Source organism: Salvelinus sp. IW2-2015, linkage group LG37 (genome assembly GCF_002910315.2).
Source record: "Salvelinus sp. IW2-2015 linkage group LG37, ASM291031v2, whole genome shotgun sequence".
NCBI lineage: Eukaryota > Metazoa > Chordata > Actinopteri > Salmoniformes > Salmonidae > Salvelinus > Salvelinus sp. IW2-2015.
In genome coordinates this window covers 11,737,671-11,759,377 of record NC_036876.1, presented here as the reverse complement: position 1 = coordinate 11,759,377, position 21,707 = coordinate 11,737,671, and the positions used below count along the sequence as shown (strand labels likewise).

Sequence of the window (21,707 nt, the reverse complement as noted above, 5' to 3'; positions counted from 1 at the left end):
CACTGACGGCCTACCCCGGCCAAACCCTCCCCTAATCCGGACGACGCTTGGCCAATTGTGCGCCGCCCAATGGGGACTCCTGATCACGGTCGGTTGTGACGGAATCGATGCAGTGCCTTAGACCGCTGCGCCACTTGGACGCACCAAATGTAAAGAATGGCCCCACTAAAATGTAAACAACGTAAGAGGCGTTACGCCATCTTGTGGACTGGCTATGCCATTGTTTTTGTTTTTTACTTTGTCATCATAGAAGGCAATATTTSTTTGCTCTAGATTGCAAGGAATGGAAGTTAAAGGTGTTTAAAAAATCTAAAATGGTCCTCCTGGGCTCCCTCGGCCATACGCCGCAGAACCACCTTGTTAAAAAAATTCATAGGGAGACCTGCAGCTCCCTCACTTGCTCACACAAAACATGCACTGCCAGGCAAACACTAACATCACCAAACGAGAGCTCCCTCTGAATAAGGGCATCTTTCTCCACATAAACCAAACTCACAAGGACAAAAACAGGTACGCTGATGTACATCACCCATCCCACTGAGAACATTATGCCCCACTCAAATGTAAAGTGTTAGACACACAAATAACACGTGATGGGAGAGGTATTAAATATGTTRTCGCCCATAGTCACAGATCAGTCTTCACATGGTAGATTGGTGTGGGCCCTCCTATTTGGCTAAAAATCAAATTTGAACTAAGATAGGCCTATATCCAATGACAACCAAAGGCATTAAAATCCATTGACAAAGAAATGCTTTATAACCCCCATTCAAGAGGGATGGTGCTGATGAATCAACATGAATGTACAGTATATTGGCCAGGTAAACGGTTTTGAATGTAGGCAAACTAGGCATCGAATGATACATATTATCCTAAGCTGCTGACGTACAGCTGTTATTGCTGCCATTTCCCACCATGTCACTTGTCTTGTTGCCAGTAGAGGGGGCTGAGAGCAGGTAGGGGACATTTGTACACTTGAACTGTTGAGCAAAAAAAGCATGCCATTTGCATTGTAGACCACAAGAGGGAGCCAAAAAGCTGATAACGGTGCTTTTGTATGACAGCACCATGTAGAAGCCTTTGTTTAACAAACGTTGACACAATGATATGGCCAACAGGAATCTCTAATAAGTGGATAATATAGAAGAAATCAAAAGCAACATCTTAACCCAAGTGCYTGGGAGTAATAAGGATACAGCTGATCTACAACAGCTTCCCAGTGGGAACTTGAGAACTGTGTTCCTCTGTCATGGCTAGAGTCTGCCAAAGAAAAGATGAGGGCAAAGAGGCATGTTCATAATGGCGAAAACCATTCAGTTCCCCAAATACATAAACAGAGTCAAGAAGTAACTTCAATTTCTTTATTACTTTAAACAAGAAAATAGCTACAATCAGTTAATGTCATCTAAACAATAACTATGAGGGGTACAATAGCAACCACCATTAACACTTAAGGAGCTGTAGTTAACAGAGAAGAGCTAAGTCACTTAGAAATGTATTTGCCAATTGACATGCAGTTCAAAGTTTCCGGGCCTCCCAAGTGGCGCAGCGGTCTAAAGCACTGCATCGCAGTGCAAGAGGCATCACTACAGACCCGGGGTTCGATCCCGGGCTGTATCACAACCGACCGTAATCGGGAGTCCCATAGGTCGGTGCACAATTGGCCCAGCTTCGTCCGGGTTAGGCCGTCATTGTAAATAACCATTTGTTCTTAACTGACTTGCCAAGTTAAATAAAAATAAACAAGTATAGCGCAATGTTATCGTATCTGTAGTACTTCCCTTTTAAACATACTTTCTCTTCTCTAAAAACCCTCCTGTAGGCCACATATTTAAGCAAGAACACACTCAAATCTGGTTAAAGGAGAACATTCTAAAATATATGTAGGCGCTTTAGGGTATAAACTGTATTTTTTGTTAAAGACCTCTTGGCATTGGGGAAATGTGCTGTAACTAGAGTTGTGTGAACAATGTCGACAGTAGCCGTCCTTGGTCCAACTCCAGATCTAACAAGATTATTATATTATGTAACAGGCTATAGTGAAAACACCTCTGGTGCCTAGTGAAGTAGGCTACTTGTTGATTAGTCTGGAACTTATAGTTGAAATATAGCCTAACTTTTGCGACATGTAGGACAAACAAAATTGGCATGCAAGCTTGTTGACAAGACAGGATAACAAGAAGCTAACTATATGCACTGTGGAAACAGGCAATTTGTGAAACTGAGAAAATCAAGCGCTTTACTTGATTAAACTCAATGTATACATTACTGACTAGTCAACATGAAGCAATCGAACGTTACACAATCGATCTTCAACTCTTTTCAAGGCATGCTCAATACATTCTGGTGAAGGCAAACTTTCAAGTTAGCTGGTACCTAACAAGACTCCATTTTTCTTGCCAACAAGAAACAAGAAGCACCAGTCACAACACCGCCATGTTGAGACGAGGTTCCAACGAATGTACAAAGTTAACAATTTGGTAACTATTGTTACTAACAAGCAATACAGACAGGGAAACAAATATTCGTGTAAATAGTCAWGTATCCTATTAAATATTTGTACATATATTGAAGATATTAACAGGAAATGTCATGAGTTGTTATCTGCTCTGACAGTGACAGACAAAACCATGGCCATAATGGTTTGACCATGTCTACAACTCGGTTAGCTAGCCAGCCAGCTAACAGACCACGCAACATGTGGATAAATAACTAAGTCAGGTAACGTTAGTTAACTAAATTATCAAAACGAACATTAAATGCCACCCTGTATTTCCTATGAATTTACACGCCAAGTTATGCCTTTGAACAACATGGCACATAGTGTTTGAGGTTGGCTTGCTAGTTAGCGACCCGGTCTCCCAGGAGTCCCGGTGGCCATTTTTGTTTGCCAACTAAACAACAGATTAAAGCCATCAGATGCTTCTATATTGGCATCGGTGACATTGTAGCAAATAWATCAGCGCTAAAATAATGTCTTCTAAAAGAAGTTGCTAATTTACCATCGTTAAGTAGTTACCGTATCCAACTGGCGGGTTTCACTGTTTAGCTCGCTTGCTCCCACAAAGGGGTAACGCTGCTAGCTGGCTGCATCTCTAGCAAGCTAACGTTACCTACTAAGTCTTCTTAGGCTATTATCTAACTCTTGCGGATAATAAAACATTAATACTTGACTTAAAACGAACCAAATGTTAGTTTACTAGTTGATGCAACTAGTTCATAACTATACATTTTGAATTTTACATTGACTTTTGTTAGCTAACAAGACACTTCTTACCGCCAAAGCCAGGCTGTGTCACTGCGTTAAACGTGGCCTTCCAATCTCGTCCCTAATTCAGAAAAATCAGCAATTTACATTACAAATTATAACGACGTTTGCTCTAAAAACGTGTATTTCAAGCTTTCCCGTTTGAATTATGGTAAAGTATTTCACGGATATTGTAATTTAACACCGCAGGCTTTTCCCAGACTTTCCCAGTTGAAGTACTGAAAAGAACACTGATCGCTTGATACTTGAGACCGAGGATTCTTGCATAGTCCCGTAAAAACCAAAATGTTGTCATAAAATAACAGTAATTTCGACATATTCTTAAAAAAGGTCGAAAACGAACTACAATAAACTGGTTTTAAATACAAAACAAAGAACAAACTAGTTAAATATGCCTTTGATTTACGAAAGGTCGAGGTAGGCCTCATGCGCAAGCTTCTTTTTCCAGAGTCGTAGCTGATCCAGAGCGAGACGAACGAGACAAGACAGATTTTTTTTAGTTTTGCTTAGAGGGAAAAATTACGAATCGGTAAAGTTCGGCAAAGATCGGGAACAAGGCGGGTTTAACGAAAGTTATCCCAACGCCATCATATCTCTATAGACATTGGTCAATCTTTATGTACTCATGTACATTAATGTTATAATTGACCAACCACACGGCATCTTATTGAATATTAATAGAACTACAACCAAATATACATTGTAGCCCCTCCTCTGCTCTGATCTGACCAATGGTGAACATGTCAGCCAATTTAGTGCCCGCCTTATGTTTCAATTGGTTAAAGAAGAAAACGTAAGCTGCCATTGGTCATGCGTCTTATGAAATGCATTATTCATGTTATGATCCTGTGTAGCCAATTAACGTTTTACTACACAGATCCATAACCCGCCTCCTGACTGTTCAGCCCCTGCTTCGTTGAGTGTGTCAACCTGTACCAAAGTCTCCAGTCTATATAAACACGCGTTGGCCGTTTTCAAGCTCAGATGCGCTTAGAGCGCGCTGGAGTGTAGATCAGGAAAAGAAAGGGGGACAGCTGGTAGTCATAGTGGATASGAGTAAAGAGTAAATAAATAGACTCCTAAGGCAGTAAACAACGTGGGTTCTCAGGATATCGCTTTCGGAGACATTCCGGTCACCGTTGGCGGTTTGGCCAGAGTCCTGGTGACAATTTAAAGCTATTCCTTCTTACAAAAGCGGCGTGCSGAGGGAGGACGCGTCTCTTTGAATAGACAGGATGCACGGACCGCCCTCCGGCGACAGCGCATGCCCATTGCGCCTCATCAAGAGAGTGCAATTCGGCATCATCAGCCCAGATGAGCTTGTAGGTTTTGCTTTGGGGTGGGGGGATTCGTTTACTTTCTGAACGTTCTCACATTGATCTTTTACATGACTATACCTAGAATGTATCATTGATGACAATGGATGTGCTACAAAGGAAGTAGCTTACAGCTAGCCTAGCTAACGTTAGCTAGCTAAGCCATGTTGGAGCTTGAGCTAGCTAGCTAGCAACAGCATGTTGTAGGAAGTTCGACAAACTTTCAGCACACAGTATTTTCCATCTGAGCTAAACCATATATGTCATGAATCAATCTCCCTTTATATTTTTTAAATACATGTAAACAAATACATTTAGCTACTTTTACTGAACTTGGATATTTTGTTCTGTTCCCAGAAAGTTACATTCACAAACACTAGATGTTCCCTCTTGTTGTAATCTATATGTGGTATATCATAATAAAAGGTAACGTCATTAAAGTCAAAACTATGCATGTTTTCTTTACGTTATGTTTTATTATTAGTTTAGAATAATAATGGTTTCTTGGCAATAGAATACATTGTTTACATAATCCTCTAGTCAATTTGCTCACCTCAATTGATTTTATCCAATTAGTTGGACCTCAATTGATTTGTCAAGAGTATCAATACTGGTTTGGAAATGCAACTTTGATCAAATTGTACCACTGCTCTTATTGAGCAGTAGGTACGRCTGTCATATCTTGATTCAATCACTGATTTTGCAGAGGTTATTTGTTTTGAAATAGTTTCAGGTGACCTGAAAAGTTGGTTTGAGAAGTATGTAAGCCATTTTCCAATGWCTGTGAACTTGTGACTGCTTTACTGTTCTATGTGTATTTACTTAGGCTGTTCATTTTTTGGTACTGGGTTTGATGTTGACCATGGTTCTCCCTCTAGAAACGGATGTCTGTCACAGAAGGGGGAATCAAGTATCCCGAGACCACAGAAGGAGGGCGTCCCAAACTCGGTGGGCTGATGGACCCCAGACAAGGGGTCATCGAACGATCCGGAAGGTGTCAAACATGTGCAGGTACAGGAAGTTACCAGGATGTTGTTGTAATTTTGTGGTTAGGTCACCACTACTGTGCTGGAAGGTCGTAAAAAAAAACTACATTGTTTTCGCTGTTCAGGTAACATGACAGAATGCCCAGGCCACTTCGGCCACATAGAGCTGGCGAAGCCTGTSTTCCACGTGGGCTTTGTCAACAAGATCATGAAGGTCCTCCGGTGTGTCTGCTACTCCTGCTCCAAGCTGCTGGTTGACACGGTCCGTAACCCTCCATTCMTTCCTCACACTACCGCTACACAACCTATATGTAACATGTACCAATCTGCTCCCGTATTCAATACTTGTGATGCTCACAACATGGCACACTCCAGACAAAAAACAATACCCCTACTTCCACGCCGCACAGCATACACAGAATATTTAACACTGCATATACTCCTGATATATCTAATTGATTTTTATCTGATGGGTATAAGAATTATGGATCAAGGCATACTGATGATTACATGTTAGTCCTTACATGGAATTATATTACACATATTCCATTGACTTGTTGATGTGATGGGGCGTGTTCAGCAGGACGTACCGCTTTGAAACGTTCAGATATAAATATGCTATGTAGAACGAACATGCATCTCTGACATGTAGAATAAGGAATCACGTCKGCTCTATTTGTGGTATTTCTATCTGTAATGTTAAAGAATGGCCCTGGTGTCTCCTTCCTTCTAGAATAATCCAAAGATCAAAGACATCCTGCAGAAGTCCAAGGGGCAGCCCAGGAAGCGTCTGACCCACGTGTATGACTTGTGTAAAGGCAAGAACATCTGCGAGGGCGGAGAGGAGATGGATAACAAGTTTGGAGTGGAGCACGACAGTGAGGACATCACTAAGGAAAAGGTACTGTCAGCGGGGACGCTTGTCATTTGTAGGCCATCAATACTTAAACGCATATTTTTATTTTCTTTGTGTGCTCTCATCTCACATAACATCTTTTATTTCCTCATGGTCCTCTTGTAACACACACTCTCCTTCACTCTCCCAGGGCCATGGTGGCTGCGGGCGCTACCAGCCGCGTATCCGCCGGTCGGGCCTGGAGCTGTACGCTGAGTGGAAGCATGTGAACGAGGACTCGCAGGAGAAGAAGATCCTGCTGAGCCCCGAGCGTGTCTACGAGATCTTCAAACGCATCTCGGACGAGGAGGACGTCATCCTGGGCCTTGATCCCAAGTTCTCCCGGCCCGAGTGGATGATTGTCACGGTACTCCCTGTGCCGCCGCTAGCTGTCCGGCCCGCCGTTGTCATGCAGGGCTCCGCCCGTAACCAGGTGAGGAAGAATGACTAACTGTTGAAGAGTTTTCACCGAAATGTCAAGAATTTAAGGGGGTTCCGTGACTTTCGAGTCATTTTGCCTGCCGCTGTTGAGATTGTTCAACTCGTTTGTTTTACCATCGTCGTTTAACCGCGTCGTGTCCTTTTTCCTGTCACCCAGGACGACTTGACACACAAGCTGGCCGACATAGTCAAGATCAACAACCAGCTGCGGCGGAACGAGCAGAGCGGCGCGGCGGCCCACGTCATTGCTGAGGACGTGAAGCTGCTGCAGTTCCACGTGGCCACCATGGTGGACAACGAGCTGCCAGGCCTGCCCAGGGTACGCACAGTAGCAGTGACGCTTGAGGGCACCAATTGGCACAACATTACTGTACTTCTTACCCATGCCMATGTAGATTGTTACTATAGAGATGTACTCTTACGGTCTTTGTTTGAATTGAATACTGTCARAATACATTAGAAGTAAGACTAAAGAATACTATTAAAATTGCTCTTTTGTTAGACCCATAAGACCACCTATTCAACCCATAATAACTGGGTTTATTTAATTTTCAATGATTGCTGATAGTTGTGAAGGATCGTCAGCTCTGTTCTGAATCTGCTTGTGCTGATATTGAACTTTCTCTTAACTCCCAGGCAATGCAAAAATCGGGCCGCCCGCTCAAATCCTTAAAACAGCGTCTGAAGGGGAAGGAGGGGCGAGTCCGAGGTAACCTGATGGGGAAACGTGTGGACTTCTCCGCCCGAACYGTCATCACCCCCGACCCCAACCTGCAGATCGACCAAGTGGGMGTCCCGCGCTCAATCGCCGCCAACATGACTTTCCCAGAAATCGTCACACCCTTTAACATTGACAGGTACGGCAGAGAGACTGAACCAGTTGATTCCTGTTTAAACTGACAGTGTATTGGTTCTAATGTTGACGGTCCTATGTGTCACCAGGTTACAGGAGCTGGTGCGCAGAGGCAACAGCCAGTATCCAGGAGCCAAATATATCATCCGAGACAACGGGGACAGAATCGACCTGCGGTTCCACCCCAAACCAAGTGACCTTCACCTCCAGATCGGCTACAAGGTGACCCTCAAAAGACAAGATGGTCGTCATTTATTTGTGGAATGTTTACCGAGTGACTTGGACTTGATGTAATGCAATGTCACTTTTATGAACTCATTTTTGTCTCCATCAGGTGGAAAGACATATGTGCGACGGTGACATCATCATCTTCAACAGACAGCCCACTTTACATAAAATGTCTATGATGGGGCACAGAGTCCGAATCCTTCCCTGGTCCACCTTCCGAATGAACCTCAGGTACATCTATCAAGTCTTGAATTATCCCTTCAAGTCTGTCAGACTGGCCCAGTTTCAGACTACACCCAGATACCTGAGAAGGTGTTTGTTGGCGTAAACACTGACAAGAATGTTGGGTAGAGAGTTGATACMGAACAAATATCATTTCAGGATTGGGACTAGTGCTCGTATAGTATCGGATKATTTTTCTCGGCTCAATTTCCCCCCCCAAAATTAAAAGCAAATGCGAACACATTGACCACATTGACCACATGACATAACGGATCCAGGAYGGTGACATTAACCACTCTGCCCCTGTTCTACAGTGTAACCACTCCGTACAATGCTGACTTTGACGGGGATGAGATGAACCTGCATCTCCCTCAGTCCCTGGAAACGAGAGCTGAGATCCAGGAGCTTGCCATGGTGCCTCGTATGATCGTCACCCCCCAGTCCAACAGGCCCGTCATGGGCATCGTGCAGGACACACTCACCGCYGTGCGCAAGTTCACCAAAAGGGACGTCTTCCTAGAGCGGGTAAGGAGGGGAAYGTTTTTAAAGGGATAGATCAGCCCCAAACACACGTCTTTCCTCCACTTATTCGCTAATATGATCTGTCCCTCAGGGTGATGTGATGAACCTCCTGATGTTCCTGTCCACTTGGGACGGCAAGGTGCCGCAGCCAGCCATCCTGAAGCCCCGGCCACTCTGGACTGGCAAGCAGATCTTCAGCCTTATCATCCCGGGCCACATCAACGCCATCCGAACACACAGCACCCACCCAGACGAGGAGGACAGTGGGCCCTACAAGCACATTTCTCCTGGGGACACCAAGGTAGGAACACCGAACACTAAACTGGCGAGTGACAAGGAGGATTTGTATAACAAATGTTGTGGTGATAGTGTGTGCGGAATACAGGCTTTTATTGTGTACGTTCTTTAGTTTCGTTGTGGTTTATAAGTCCCCATCTTAGAATGCTATCAATTTACCACAAATGTGTAAAAAGGCAGCCATTTTGTGCCAGAACGCTAGCCACACCTAACACAGAACCATGAATGGATCCTAACCCAATGTGCGTAAAATACTATTATCTAATGTCATGTCTGTTTCCCCAGGTGATAGTGGAGAACGGGGAGCTGATCATGGGCATCCTGTGTAAGAAGTCACTGGGTACCTCTGCTGGCTCCCTGGTCCACATCTGTTTCCTGGAGATGGGCCACGACGTCACCCGCCTCTTCTACTCCAACATCCAGACGGTGGTCAACAACTGGCTGCTCATTGAGGGTAAGGACCTGGGCTGAGTGGGCACTGGGAAGAGGGCGTCAGTGGGTACAAGGCAACTCCTTTGAAATCCACTTGAAGTCATAAATKAATCGGTTCTATTTTGGGGTTAGGGGTTAAATTCCTCTAAATGCAGATATTTTAGTCACTGTTACCCGTTTTTCCTTAATATTCATATTTTCTCTCTGTAGGTGCCTCTATCGGTATTGGYGACTCCATTGCTGATGCAAAGACGTACCTGGACATCCAGAACACCATCAAGAAGGCCAAACAGGATGTAATAGAGGTAAGTCCCTTCTCTCATGGTGACTCTAAAATATACCTTCAAACTTCCAGAATATTCCTTCAAAATTAATCTTCTTGTATTCACAGTGGGGACATCCTCTGGAAATTCCTTTTGAGATAATATGGAATAAAAGATGTGAGCCCCTCTGTCTCGAACTCCCTTCATTTTCTTCCTGTATTCCTCTCCAGGTCATTGAGAAGGCCCACAACAACGAGTTGGAGCCCACCCCTGGCAACACGCTGAGGCAGACCTTTGAGAACCAGGTGAATCGCATCCTCAACGACGCCCGTGACAAAACCGGTTCCTCCGCCCAGAAGTCCCTGTCTGAGTACAACAACTTCAAGTCTATGGTGGTGGCCGGCTCCAAAGGCTCCAAGATTAACATCTCTCAGGTACGACCAGGGATCCAAAAAAAACAAAACAAACGCTTTTTCCCCCCTGTTACAAGTGTTTTAAAACGCTACACTACGGGCTTTTATTTACACCCCTTAACCTCATACACTTTTTCTTTCTCTACCATCTGTCTCTCCCTCTCTCTGGCCCTCAGGTTATTGCGGTGGTGGGGCAGCAGAACGTGGAGGGTAAGCGTATCCCCTTCGGCTTCAAGCACCGAACGCTCCCCCACTTCATCAAGGATGAYTACGGCCCCGAGAGCAGAGGCTTCGTGGAGAACTCKTACCTGGCCGGCCTCACGCCCACAGAGTTCTTCTTCCACGCCATGGGAGGCAGGGAGGGGCTTATCGACACGGCTGTGAAGACCGCCGAGACCGGTGAGTGAAGGGGGGAAGCAAGAGTTTCTTTTTATTAAGGATCCCCATTAGCTGTTGCGAAAGCAGCAGCTACTCTTCCTTGGGTCCACACAACATGAAACATGACGTAAAACAKAACATTAATTGACAAGAACAGCTCAAGGACTACATGCATTTTAAAATAAGATCCTGTACTGACGAAACATACTGAAGGTATGGGGGGGAAGATGTTGGGGACAGTGACTGGTGATTGAAGGGGGAGAGGCAAGGGGTAGAGGTTATGGTCAGGCTATAAGCTGATTAGAAGCACTTGTTAATGAAGGGGTGACTGTTACGACCCTTGCACGATTAGGGAGAGGAGATGCATGACCGCAATGATAGTTCAGTAGGTAGATGGATTTTCCCCCAGGTTTAAATACTCTTCTAACCTCAGTCCTTATCTGATGTCCTTCAGGTTACATCCAGCGTCGTCTGATCAAGTCCATGGAGTCTGTGATGGTGAAGTACGACGCCACGGTGAGGAACTCTATCAACCAGGTGGTGCAGTTGCGCTACGGAGAGGACGGCCTGGCCGGGGAGGCTGTGGAGTTCCAGAACATGGCCACGCTCAAGCCCTCCAACAAGGCCTTCGAGAAGAAGTGAGTGGTGAAGGGGAGTGGAGAGAGAGAAAGGGGCGGGGAAGTACAATGATGGCTAGAGTTGTGGATAAGGGTACTAGATTCGTTGGAGCTGTCGGACCAATTCCCAAAGCTGGTCACTGTCATGCCAACGACCATATGAGTTGGCTATATAGGAAAAACTGATCTGACACCAGGCTTGTGCACTCATTGAGGTCTATGAAAGTGTTTAATGACGTATTCCATCTTAGTCATTCGATGATTGATTGTACTAGTTAAAAAAAAAACTTGTACAAGCTTTCCTCTCCTTTTGGTTGACCGTGTGACATTGGATATCATAGACTTCACCKCTCCACGACCTTAATCACCCATGCCCTAATGCTAAACCCTCTGTCTAGTCACTACTATTTGATGGTCTTAAAAACAGCAGCTCACTGTCCACGGTCAACTGGCTTAACTCTCTACTGTCTGTCTTATCTCATCCTTCCCTAATCCACCCTCGGGCCACTAGGTTCAGATTTGACTGCACCAACGAGCGGGCTCTGAGGCGCACCCTGCAGGAGGACGTGGTGAAGGATGTGATGACCAACGCCCAGGTGCAGAGTGCCCTGGAGAGGGAGTATGAGAAGATGAAGGATGACAGGGAGATTCTGAGGGCCATCTTCCCCACTGGGGACAGTAAGGTGAGGGCGAGAGAGAGACAAACACACTAGCGCAGGGGTCTCCAACAGGTAAWTCACAAGCCTTAGAGGCACAGTGCAGCCGTTATTCTTCTCATCAAATAATTATGGTTGATTTCAATCAACGGTCACATTTTTGACTACACTGTCTTTAAGCATTGACATGGACAGAACATCTATTTTGAATATTTTTTTCTCKAAGTTTCATTGTAATATTGAGACGTGGGGGGGATAAAACAGGAAAAATGAATTAACACAGTTCTGGACACCCTTGCACTAGCGTATGTGTACACATCCTGGCTCATTCGCACACAGGCATATCTGCGCATACACATGGCGTACATCTCCAGGTTCTCCACACGCACCCGTCGCCACGCGCACACATGCGTAACTCATTCACTTCCATGTACTCCCAGGAACTCTCGAACACTTCACACGTCACCACTGCTAGCATATCCCACTGATTCAGACCAATGCAACAGGGATGTCCAACACTAAAGGCGTTATGTCCCTGCTCCCCACTAGGTGGTGCTGCCCTGCAACCTGGCCAGGATGATCTGGAACGCCCAGAAGATCTTCAGGATCAACCCCCGCACCCCCACAGACCTCAACCCCCTACGAGTCGTACAGGGTAGGTATCTACCACACTCGTACACTTTGCAGCCACCATTGACTCATATTTGAAGAAACCCCCTAAAGATGTGCCATATCGTCTTGAGTTTTAAAAGGTTGATTACACTTTTTAGTGTCAACTGCATCTCTAGCTACGAAAGACAAGAATTTGCAACACTTTTTGTTCAGTAACCAAGTAAATCGCGTTGACATTTCTGCAGTCTTGGTACCAAATCAAAATCTCTCGAAGCAATTTTCTCTGGACCTCTAGCCAGGCTAAATAACATATAAAATGACCCATATGACCTTCTTAAACGTCTCCCTGCTCTTGTCTGCACGCCGCAGGTGTCCAGGAGCTGAGTACGAAGTTGGTGATTGTGAACGGCGAGGACCACCTGAGCAGACAGGCCCAGCAGAAYGCCACGCTGCTCTTCAACATCCACCTGCGCTCCACGTTGAGCTCCCGACGCATGACAGACGAGTTCAGACTGAGCACCGAGGCCTACGACTGGCTGCTGGGGGAGATTGAGTCTAAGTTCAACCAATCCATCGTGAGTTGACTCTTTCGCTCTCTCACACACACACACACACACAGTGTGCTGGGAGAGGTTGAAAGGGGGAGATCGAGTGTCAACACCTAAACTGATTGTTATGAACTAAAGAGATGGGATTAGATGTACATGGACAGTGTAGAAAACRAAGCCTAGAGCATGATCTAGGATATTTTTTACAGCATTATTTAGGAAAGAATCCATGCATGGCTTTTCCATCATTACACTAATCTAATTCCATAATTTTAATCTGAACACTTCTTCTCCATCCTCTAGGCCCATCCGGGCGAGATGGTGGGGGCGTTAGCTGCCCAGTCGCTGGGAGAGCCCGCCACCCAGATGACCCTGAACACCTTCCATTACGCYGGCGTGTCGGCCAAGAACGTCACCCTGGGCGTGCCGCGTCTCAAGGAGTTGATCAACATCTCCAAGCGGCCCAAGACCCCGTCCCTCACCGTGTTCCTGCTGGGCCAGGCGGCCCGCGACGCCGAGAGGGCCAAGGATATCCTCTGTCGCCTGGAACACACTACCCTCAGAAAGGTGAACAGTGGAGAATATGTGATATGGGGGGGGATAAACACGTGGGTGGCATAGACGGGCTATTTGAAGGTTTCCACAGTTAATAGCGTTATATTCTTGAAGGCAGTTCCTCATCAGTGGTTTGTCAGACCGACATTTATTTCTCAAGCCTTGTTGTATTTTAAGAAATGATTAAATGTTATTAATAAATTAAGTTATTACAATATCTGCTTTTATAGGTTGCATACTGATTTTTACGATAATTAACCAGCCATCCTCCCTCCCAGGTGACGGCCAACACGGCCATCTACTACGACCCTAACCCCCAGAGTACGGTGGTGACGGAGGACCAGGAGTGGGTCAATGTCTACTATGAGATGCCCGACTTCGACGTGACCCGCATCTCACCCTGGCTGCTCCGCATTGAGCTYGACCGCAAACACATGACTGACCGCAAGCTGACCATGGAGCAGATCGCTGAGAAGATCAATGCAGGTGGGGATGCACACAGACACACGCACATATCCAATACTTTATTTKGATATATAATGAAGCATTCTGGTAAAAAGGACCCACCCGCTCCTTATTGCTAAATGCGACCTCTTTTCTCCCTGAAGGTTTCGGAGACGACCTGAACTGTATCTTCAATGACGACAACGCCGAGAAGCTGGTTCTGCGAATCCGCATCATGAACAGTGACGAGAACAAATTCCACGAGGACGAGGAGGTGGTGGACAAGATGGACGACGACGTGTTCCTGAGGTGCATCGAATCCAACATGCTGACGGACATGACGCTGCAGGGCATCGAGCAGATCAGCAAGGTAACGGAGGGGGTCACACAATCACCTACTTTGTTCCTTTTTTTAAAAACTGCGCCGTGGCATCGTTTTAACATCTCCGCACCCAATAGTCTTCGATATCTCATACGAACTGATTGACCTAAACAACATGGCAGAAACCTACCCGGATCATTAACCAATCAGCTATTGATCTATAGTACTTCCCCTGTCTCCTCTCCCCTAGGTGTACATGCACTTGCCCCAGACGGACAACAAGAAGAAGATCATCATTACGGAGGAGGGAGAGTTCAAGGCCCTGCAGGAGTGGATCCTGGAGACAGACGGMGTAGGACTGATGAGGGTCCTCAGCGAGAAGGACGTGGACCCCGTCAGAACCACCTCCAACGACATCGTAGAGATCTTCACGGTACGGTTAGGTACCATAGTTGGATAGCTACGCAAGTTATCATAGTAACCGATCGATTATAATAGTACCGATTAGACTACGGTCACCGATGGTTACARATGGCTGTGATAGTTACAATAGCTAGCTACAGTAGTTTAGGTAACTATTGTAGTTACCGACGGTTACGACTGATTTAAAAAAATATATATATGATTTCTGATTTGTATTGTCTGTCGTAAGGGACCAGTTTAAATGTCCGTTACAATTTTATATTCACAAAAGCACTCTTTGGGAGTTAAACAAGGAATTCCAACTCGACATTGTTAAACCTATTCATCTCTACTTTACTGCTGAACCTGAGAAGTACATGAATAACAGCATAGCCAAAACATGTCAGTATTTTTGGGGGGGGATATCATTACTCATTCCGGTCCCCTCCTTTCTAGGTGCTGGGTATCGAGGCTGTGCGCAAGGCTCTGGAGAGGGAGTTGAACCACGTCATCTCCTTTGACGGTTCCTACGTCAACTACCGCCACTTGTCGTTGCTTTGCGACACCATGACGTGCCGCGGTCACCTGATGGCCATCACGCGTCACGGCATCAACAGACAGGACACGGGACCCCTCATGAAGTGCTCCTTTGAGGAGACTGTGAGTGTTCGGACAGGGGAAAGTGGAGGGAGGGAAGGGGACGATGGGGTGGTTTTGTGGTCCAGTATGGTGTTAGCAGGTCGTACTTACCATTTTACGACAGTCGTCAGTTGGCTMTTCCACTAGCTACAGAATCCATAAMGCTACTTCCTTTGAGAACTTCATAGGAGCATTCTAGTTACCAACCTTGACTAGACCAACACGTCTCTGATGACAAAGCGACTTAAWWWAWWWMWWWWWTMTCTCAATGAAACRAATCRGTATAAACAAAAGTTAAACAATGAAATTAAAATGATAGTGTAGATCAGTCAGYACCCTGTATACTCCACCACTCACTGTCAACATCCTCCCTGTCCCAGGTGGATGTGCTGATGGAGGCGTCGTCCCACGGGGAGAGTGACCCCATGAAGGGTGTGTCTGAGAACATCATGCTGGGCCAGCTGGCCCCCTGCGGGACAGGCTGCTTCGACCTGCTGCTGGATGCTGAGAAGTGCAAATACGGCATGGAGATCCCAACCAACATCCCTGGCATTAGCGTGGCTGGACGTGAGTTGCTGAGAATATAATGGAGAAATTGTTTTCCGCACAGTGTGACTTTAAACGTAATTGTTCACGCGATTTGGCTGTTCCCATCACCATATCAACTCCCAAGGTTTGAATTCAGACAGATGTGAAGTCAGAAATGGTCTGGTGTAGACCAATTTGTCTAAGATTACRTTCTGAGTGTAACTATGTTGGAAAAAGCCTACGTTCTATGCAAAATATATACACAAAGTATCCAGACTTTTAGATAATGAGATGTCGGTACTTCTCTATTTCCTCGTTAGCCACCGGAATGTTCTTTGGYTCTGCGCCCAGTCCCATGAGTGGCATGTCTCCAGCCATGACCCCCTGGAACACTGGAGCCACCCCCGCCTACGGTGCCTGGTCCCCCAGCATCGGTAAGCCCCAAACTGGGTTGACTTTGACAATATTCTAGTAGTACAGCGTATTCCATACCACCTTCTACTGTACTGTTCCATTAACTCTGACTCTTTGACCTCCAGGCAGCGGGATGACCCCTGGAGCTGCAGGCTTTTCTCCCAGCGCAGCGTCCGACGCCAGTGGCTTCTCTCCGGGCTACTCCCCGGCCTGGTCCCCTACCCCTGGATCTCCTGGGTCCCCTGGACCAGCCAGCCCCTATATCCCCTCTCCAGGTTAGTCACCATACAAAATACCGGGTGTCCAGTTTGGTTTGAAATATCAACTGACCCAGGACCTTTTTGGAATGAATTAATGAATGAATTCCTTGTTTACTTTTCCAGGAGGTGCCATGTCTCCCAACTACTCCCCCACCTCCCCGGCCTACGAGCCCCGCTCTCCTGGGGGATATACCCCGCAAAGCCCGGGCTACTCCCCAACGTCCCCCTCCTACTCCCCAACCTCCCCCTCTGGTACTCCCCACACAGCCCCAACTACAGCCCCACCTCACCCTCCTATTCACCCACCTCCCCCAGCTACTCCCCGACCTCCCCCTCATACTCCCCTACGTCCCCCAGTTACTCTCCTACCTCCCCATCTTACTCCCCACCTCACCCTCTTACTCCCCCACATCTCCCTCCTACTCCCCTACCTCCCCCAGCTACAGCCCCACGTCTCCAAGTACAGCCCCACATCGCCTAGCTACTCCCCCACCTCACCCTCTTACTCCCCCACCTCCCCTCCTATTCACCACTTCACCCTCCTACTCCCTACCTCCCCCTCCTATTCCCCTACCTCCCCCTCTTACTCCCCACCTCTCCAAGCTACAGCCCCTCTTCACCCAACTACACCCCAACATCGCCCAGTTACTCTCCCACCTCCCCCTCTTACTCTCCCACTCCCCCTCCTACTCCCCCACCTCCCCCAATTACACCCCACCAGCCCAACTACTCCCCACCTCCCCTCTTATTCTCCCACCTCTCCGTCCTACCTCCCTCTAGCCCGCGCTTCACCCCCAGTCTCCAACTACACCCCCAGCTCTCCCTCCTACAGCCCCAGCTCTCTCCTACTCACCCACCTCCCCCAAATACACACCTACGCCCCCTCTTACTCCCCCAGCTCTCCAGAGGACACCCCCACCTCCCCCAAATACTCCCCCACCTCGCCCAAGTACTCCCCGACCTCTCCCAAATACTCACCCACCTCCCCGACTTACTCCCCGACGACCCCCAAGTACAGCCCCACGTCGCCCACCTACTCCCCCACCTCGCCCACCTACACCCCAACCAGCCCAAAGTACTCCCCCACCTCCCCAACCTATTCCCCAACCTCACCCAAATACTCTCCCACCTCCCCCACCTACTCGCCCACTAGCCCCAAAGGGTCCACCTACAGCCCCCTGTCTCCGGGCTACAGCAACCCCTCGCCCAGCTTTACCCTCACCAGCCCGGCCATCAGCCCAGATGACAGTGACGAGGAGAACAACTGAGGGAGCCAGGAGGAAGAGAGGGGGCTGAGGAGCCTCTCCCTGCCCTACTCAAATCCCCTGGACTGGGGCTGTAATACTGAAGGATAGCCCCTCTGCTGGTAGTGCCGGTGGTGTGGCCTGGAGAGTCATGACAAAGAAAAACCCTGGGGGTCCCACTTGTGAATTTCTTTTATTTTGGGGACCCTCCCTCAGACCACTGTACCCCAGCCTCTTCCATCTCGGGGGAGGGCCCCCTAAAATATTTACTATGTATTTGATAGACTTGAACTGTTTAGCAAGGGGAAAAGGCTGCCTTTTGAACTACACGTTTTGTTTTTTAATGTTCACGCGGGTGTTGAAGCAGAGTTAAGAACTTAGGAGAAAGCAGAGGGAGAGCGATGTGGTTACCACATTGACAAAAACGTCCCTCTTTTCGCACCCACCCCCCTGTTTACCTGCACCCAGTCTTTCTCTCTGACCTCTTCAGTGTTGGATGTGTAGTTGTACGGGGGAGCTCGAGTATTGCCAAAAGCCTTTGAAAAGCTACCAGTGGATTGTATTTATCTCCTTAAAAAGCTTTTAAGCTTCCCAAAAAAAAGAGAAACTAGAGGACTTGAGCTGATTCTTTATTGCATATTTTACTAAAACGTACATAATCTTTAGTAGATTTTTTTTCTAAATGTAAAGTTGTTGCTGCCAGTTTTGGTTGGAAGTAAAAAGTTGAGCGTTTTTTTTTTAATTTTATATATATCAGAAGACAGGCCAGAGTTGAAGGAGATGAGTTGWCCGGAATTGGATTGAACAGAATTGAAACACTATTACTAATCTGCAGTTCAGAACAGTGGAATTCAAGTAGTACTGGAATGGGTTGCCTGAATACTGCAGGTGAAAAGGAGAAGTTGTATTCCTTGCAGCACTTAGTACAGGGCTGCAAATTAAGATCGCCTAGGGTCAGGTCATAGATGCTGAGAGAGACTGGTGTACAGGGCAAAATATGCTTTCCGTGGAGATGTCATTGCCATTTTTGTAACACCTCCACGACGTTCCATATAACCCTTTCTCCCCTCAACCATCCCCCACCTAAAGTCATGCCTGAAAGATGTCAAAACACCCACCAGCATCCCTGTACCCTTCACCGTTAGATGAGTTGTGTACAACAGCAAAAAGCAGATTTTTTTTTCTTCTTCAGCAAACCACTTTTTTAAAACACTGGTAAAATTGGGTTTATGGAAGACTTAGTAATAATATCTGACAATTATCATTCTGTTTTAAGAGAGAATGGAGTGTTTATGGGTGGACGGGGGATACTAGTTGGTTGGCGTCGCTGCTTTTGTCATTGTTTATGCATGAGTAGCAACCTGTTAATACATTTTAATCTTCCCGTTTTAAGTTGAAGATCTCTTATTTGAAATCCCTCCCACCTTAAAATAATACTTGTTCCATAATTCTAATTAGCAAATGTAAATGAGTTCTCTACATTACTTTGTTTGGACTCGCTCATAAAATGTATTTAAGAGGGAAAAATACTACTATTCGTCTGTGTGAATAAGAATGGAGAAATTCAGATTCAATTGTTTTGTTTTTCTATTTCCTGTTTTTTGTTGCTTCTGGTGACTTTGTAAGAGCTGTTTGCAAAGAGGGTCTGTGTTCAGGTACTTTGGATGAAGGGGCACGGGACGGAGGGGAGTAAGTTAAGTTTCCCCGTTATCTCTTTTCCATTCTKTTTCCCAATGGCTTTGTTAAGTTTCTGCCATTCCGGCTCGAAGTTGGGCCAAGATGGCCACCGCATTCTCATTTAAAGGGGAAATCAGMAGTTGCTACTTCCATTTTTGGATACATAAATTGATATATACCCATTGATTCTTGAAGAATATAACTTAAAAATAAATGCTGCGTTAGCTAAGTTCAGCTGTCGTACCCCATCAGWACCCAAAATATAAAACTTAACATTGTAAACAAACACTCTATAGCSTTAACATGATTAGWACTAATTTTGGTGGTCAGTCCTTGCATCCATTTCTGTCTTTGAATTTGAGTGGTTACGTTTCTCCAGCMCCATCCCCCAGCTTTTTACCGAAACGGTGGTGGGGAGGACGCTTTGTTTCAACTGCTGATTGCTGCTTTAAGATGTAAAAAGGAAAATGTTGCATGCAGTCCATTTGTGACTCTTCATAGCCTACTGTAAATGTTACTGCTAAGTGGCTATACTACGGTTCAGGCAGAAAATTCTAAGTTCAGGTTGACAGACAGGTTCATGTTTAGTGTTTGTCAGTTACGCTCTTGGACACTGGAGGGCGACTTAAACCCTCGTTTGGGTTAACAAASCTCTCGAAGTTTCAGTTCAGTGATTTTAAGAGACCAGACATTTCAGAGCACTTTTGGCCTCTAACCCTCTACCCACTACATTAGTGTGACAGTGAATCCATGAAGATTATGAAACCCACCAAGCATAGACACACTTTGCATTTACTTCCAGGTGCTCTTACACTTTACTAGGCCTAGTTTGATGAAGGTGATGAGTGTTTGATTCTCGTGCCTGTTTGATTATGGAACACGGATACTCCATCCAAGCAATACGACAAGTTCCCCCCCCGACTTTTGATTGGACTAGCTGGGTCTCCTCCCTCCCCTTGTTCATCCACAAGTGATCCTGATTGTTTTTGAAATCGGTGTTTGTCCTTTTTCTACTAGTGTACGTACCTGTGATTGGGAATCGCGGGGGGGGATTCTATCCCTGTAGAATTCCATGATGGGACTGGAACTTGGATGTGTTCTGAATTTGTCATGATTTTTATCCGGTTCGCGGTCGGGAACGTGTTTGGTACAACTTGCCCTGTCTACCAAATGTGTTTTCAACAGAAGTGATTTTGAATTGACTGGACTGTACCACCTGCAATGAATACAAGTGTTGGCAATGCACTGTTGAAATTCATGCAGTTGGTCTCTTCCATCATCGCCTCATGACATGGTGACTTTGTCTAATACCACCATATCCCATTGATTTACCTGTGTGGTCCAGTCAATTCAACATACCAGGACTCCCATGTGTGTGTCAAAAGAGGGTTTTCTTGAGTTGAAGGACTGGGCAGGGTGTCTTGGGAGTCAGAATGTTTAAATTAAAAACTAATTTCCACTGTATAGATATCAATCCAATATCTCATTCTCTGTATCTTTTTTTTTTTTTGACTTGAGAAAAAAATAAAAGTTTTACTACAGGTTGTGTCTAATTTATGAGTTGCTGTCACCTACCAATAAACTGAATGAATCCCTTCATAATTGGATATATGATGAAGTATTCTATTCTAATGGGTGAGGGTAAACAGATTCTAGATATGAGGCTTTACCTTGACGAACTGATCAATAATCCCAATATTACTATGCAATAAAACATTTTCCATCCCTATAAGGGCACTTAGTTGCTATCGCTATACTGATTATCATGACTACTGCAATAATATGAATCACATTTGTTAGTAAACAAACTTGCATGACAGGAGACTAGGCTTCATTTCCTTACACATCCCCACTGTGGTTTAGTTACATAGAGCCAGCTGTCAGCATGGCTGCAGATGTCGTTAGGGCCTTGTTCCATTTCAAACATTAACYGCTAACCCTAGCAACTAAAAAGTGCAGTGAAAACAACAACTATCAATTTATTTGAGATCTGTGAACACAAAGTGTAGGTGCTAAGGGAAGAGGTTAGGGGTCAAAATGGAATTGGGCCCTAATACTGATTGAACATAAAACATTGTTTTATTTGRTAGTCACTTGATCTTCTGAATTAGTCACAAAGTAAGCCTATTTAGACATTTGACTTCTCTTTTTCCAATGTGGTTGGTGTATTTGGTAGGCCTGATCAAATACACTGCTTCCCTATAGAAACCAAAAGAGGACGTTCCAGGGATGTTTTGAGGATGTAGACAGACCTCAAAATGTGCCAAGCAATGAA

At 45.8% G+C, this 21,707-nt stretch overlaps 1 protein-coding gene across 1 annotated transcript; it reads left to right on the top strand.

The window, feature by feature from the left end:
- Window positions 1-4,263: 4,263 nt before the first annotated feature.
- On the top strand, window positions 4,264-20,973 carry LOC111960406 (DNA-directed RNA polymerase II subunit RPB1-like). Its single transcript, XM_023982394.2, is given in 36 exon segments — window positions 4,264-4,590; window positions 5,463-5,595; window positions 5,696-5,832; window positions 6,304-6,471; window positions 6,617-6,898; window positions 7,064-7,225; window positions 7,543-7,763; window positions 7,849-7,981; window positions 8,094-8,218; window positions 8,524-8,734; window positions 8,823-9,032; window positions 9,314-9,482; window positions 9,671-9,765; window positions 9,954-10,157; window positions 10,313-10,535; window positions 10,969-11,152; window positions 11,643-11,814; window positions 12,337-12,442; window positions 12,769-12,974; window positions 13,251-13,514; window positions 13,781-13,988; window positions 14,111-14,316; window positions 14,519-14,701; window positions 15,127-15,330; window positions 15,690-15,876; window positions 16,158-16,271; window positions 16,377-16,526; window positions 16,635-16,762; window positions 16,765-16,891; window positions 16,894-16,968; window positions 16,971-17,096; window positions 17,099-17,188; window positions 17,191-17,226; window positions 17,229-17,352; window positions 17,354-17,388; window positions 17,391-20,973. Coding segments are annotated over 36 exon segments (5,874 nt in total). The 5' UTR covers window positions 4,264-4,503; the 3' UTR covers window positions 17,780-20,973.
- Window positions 20,974-21,707: the final 734 nt, after the last annotated feature.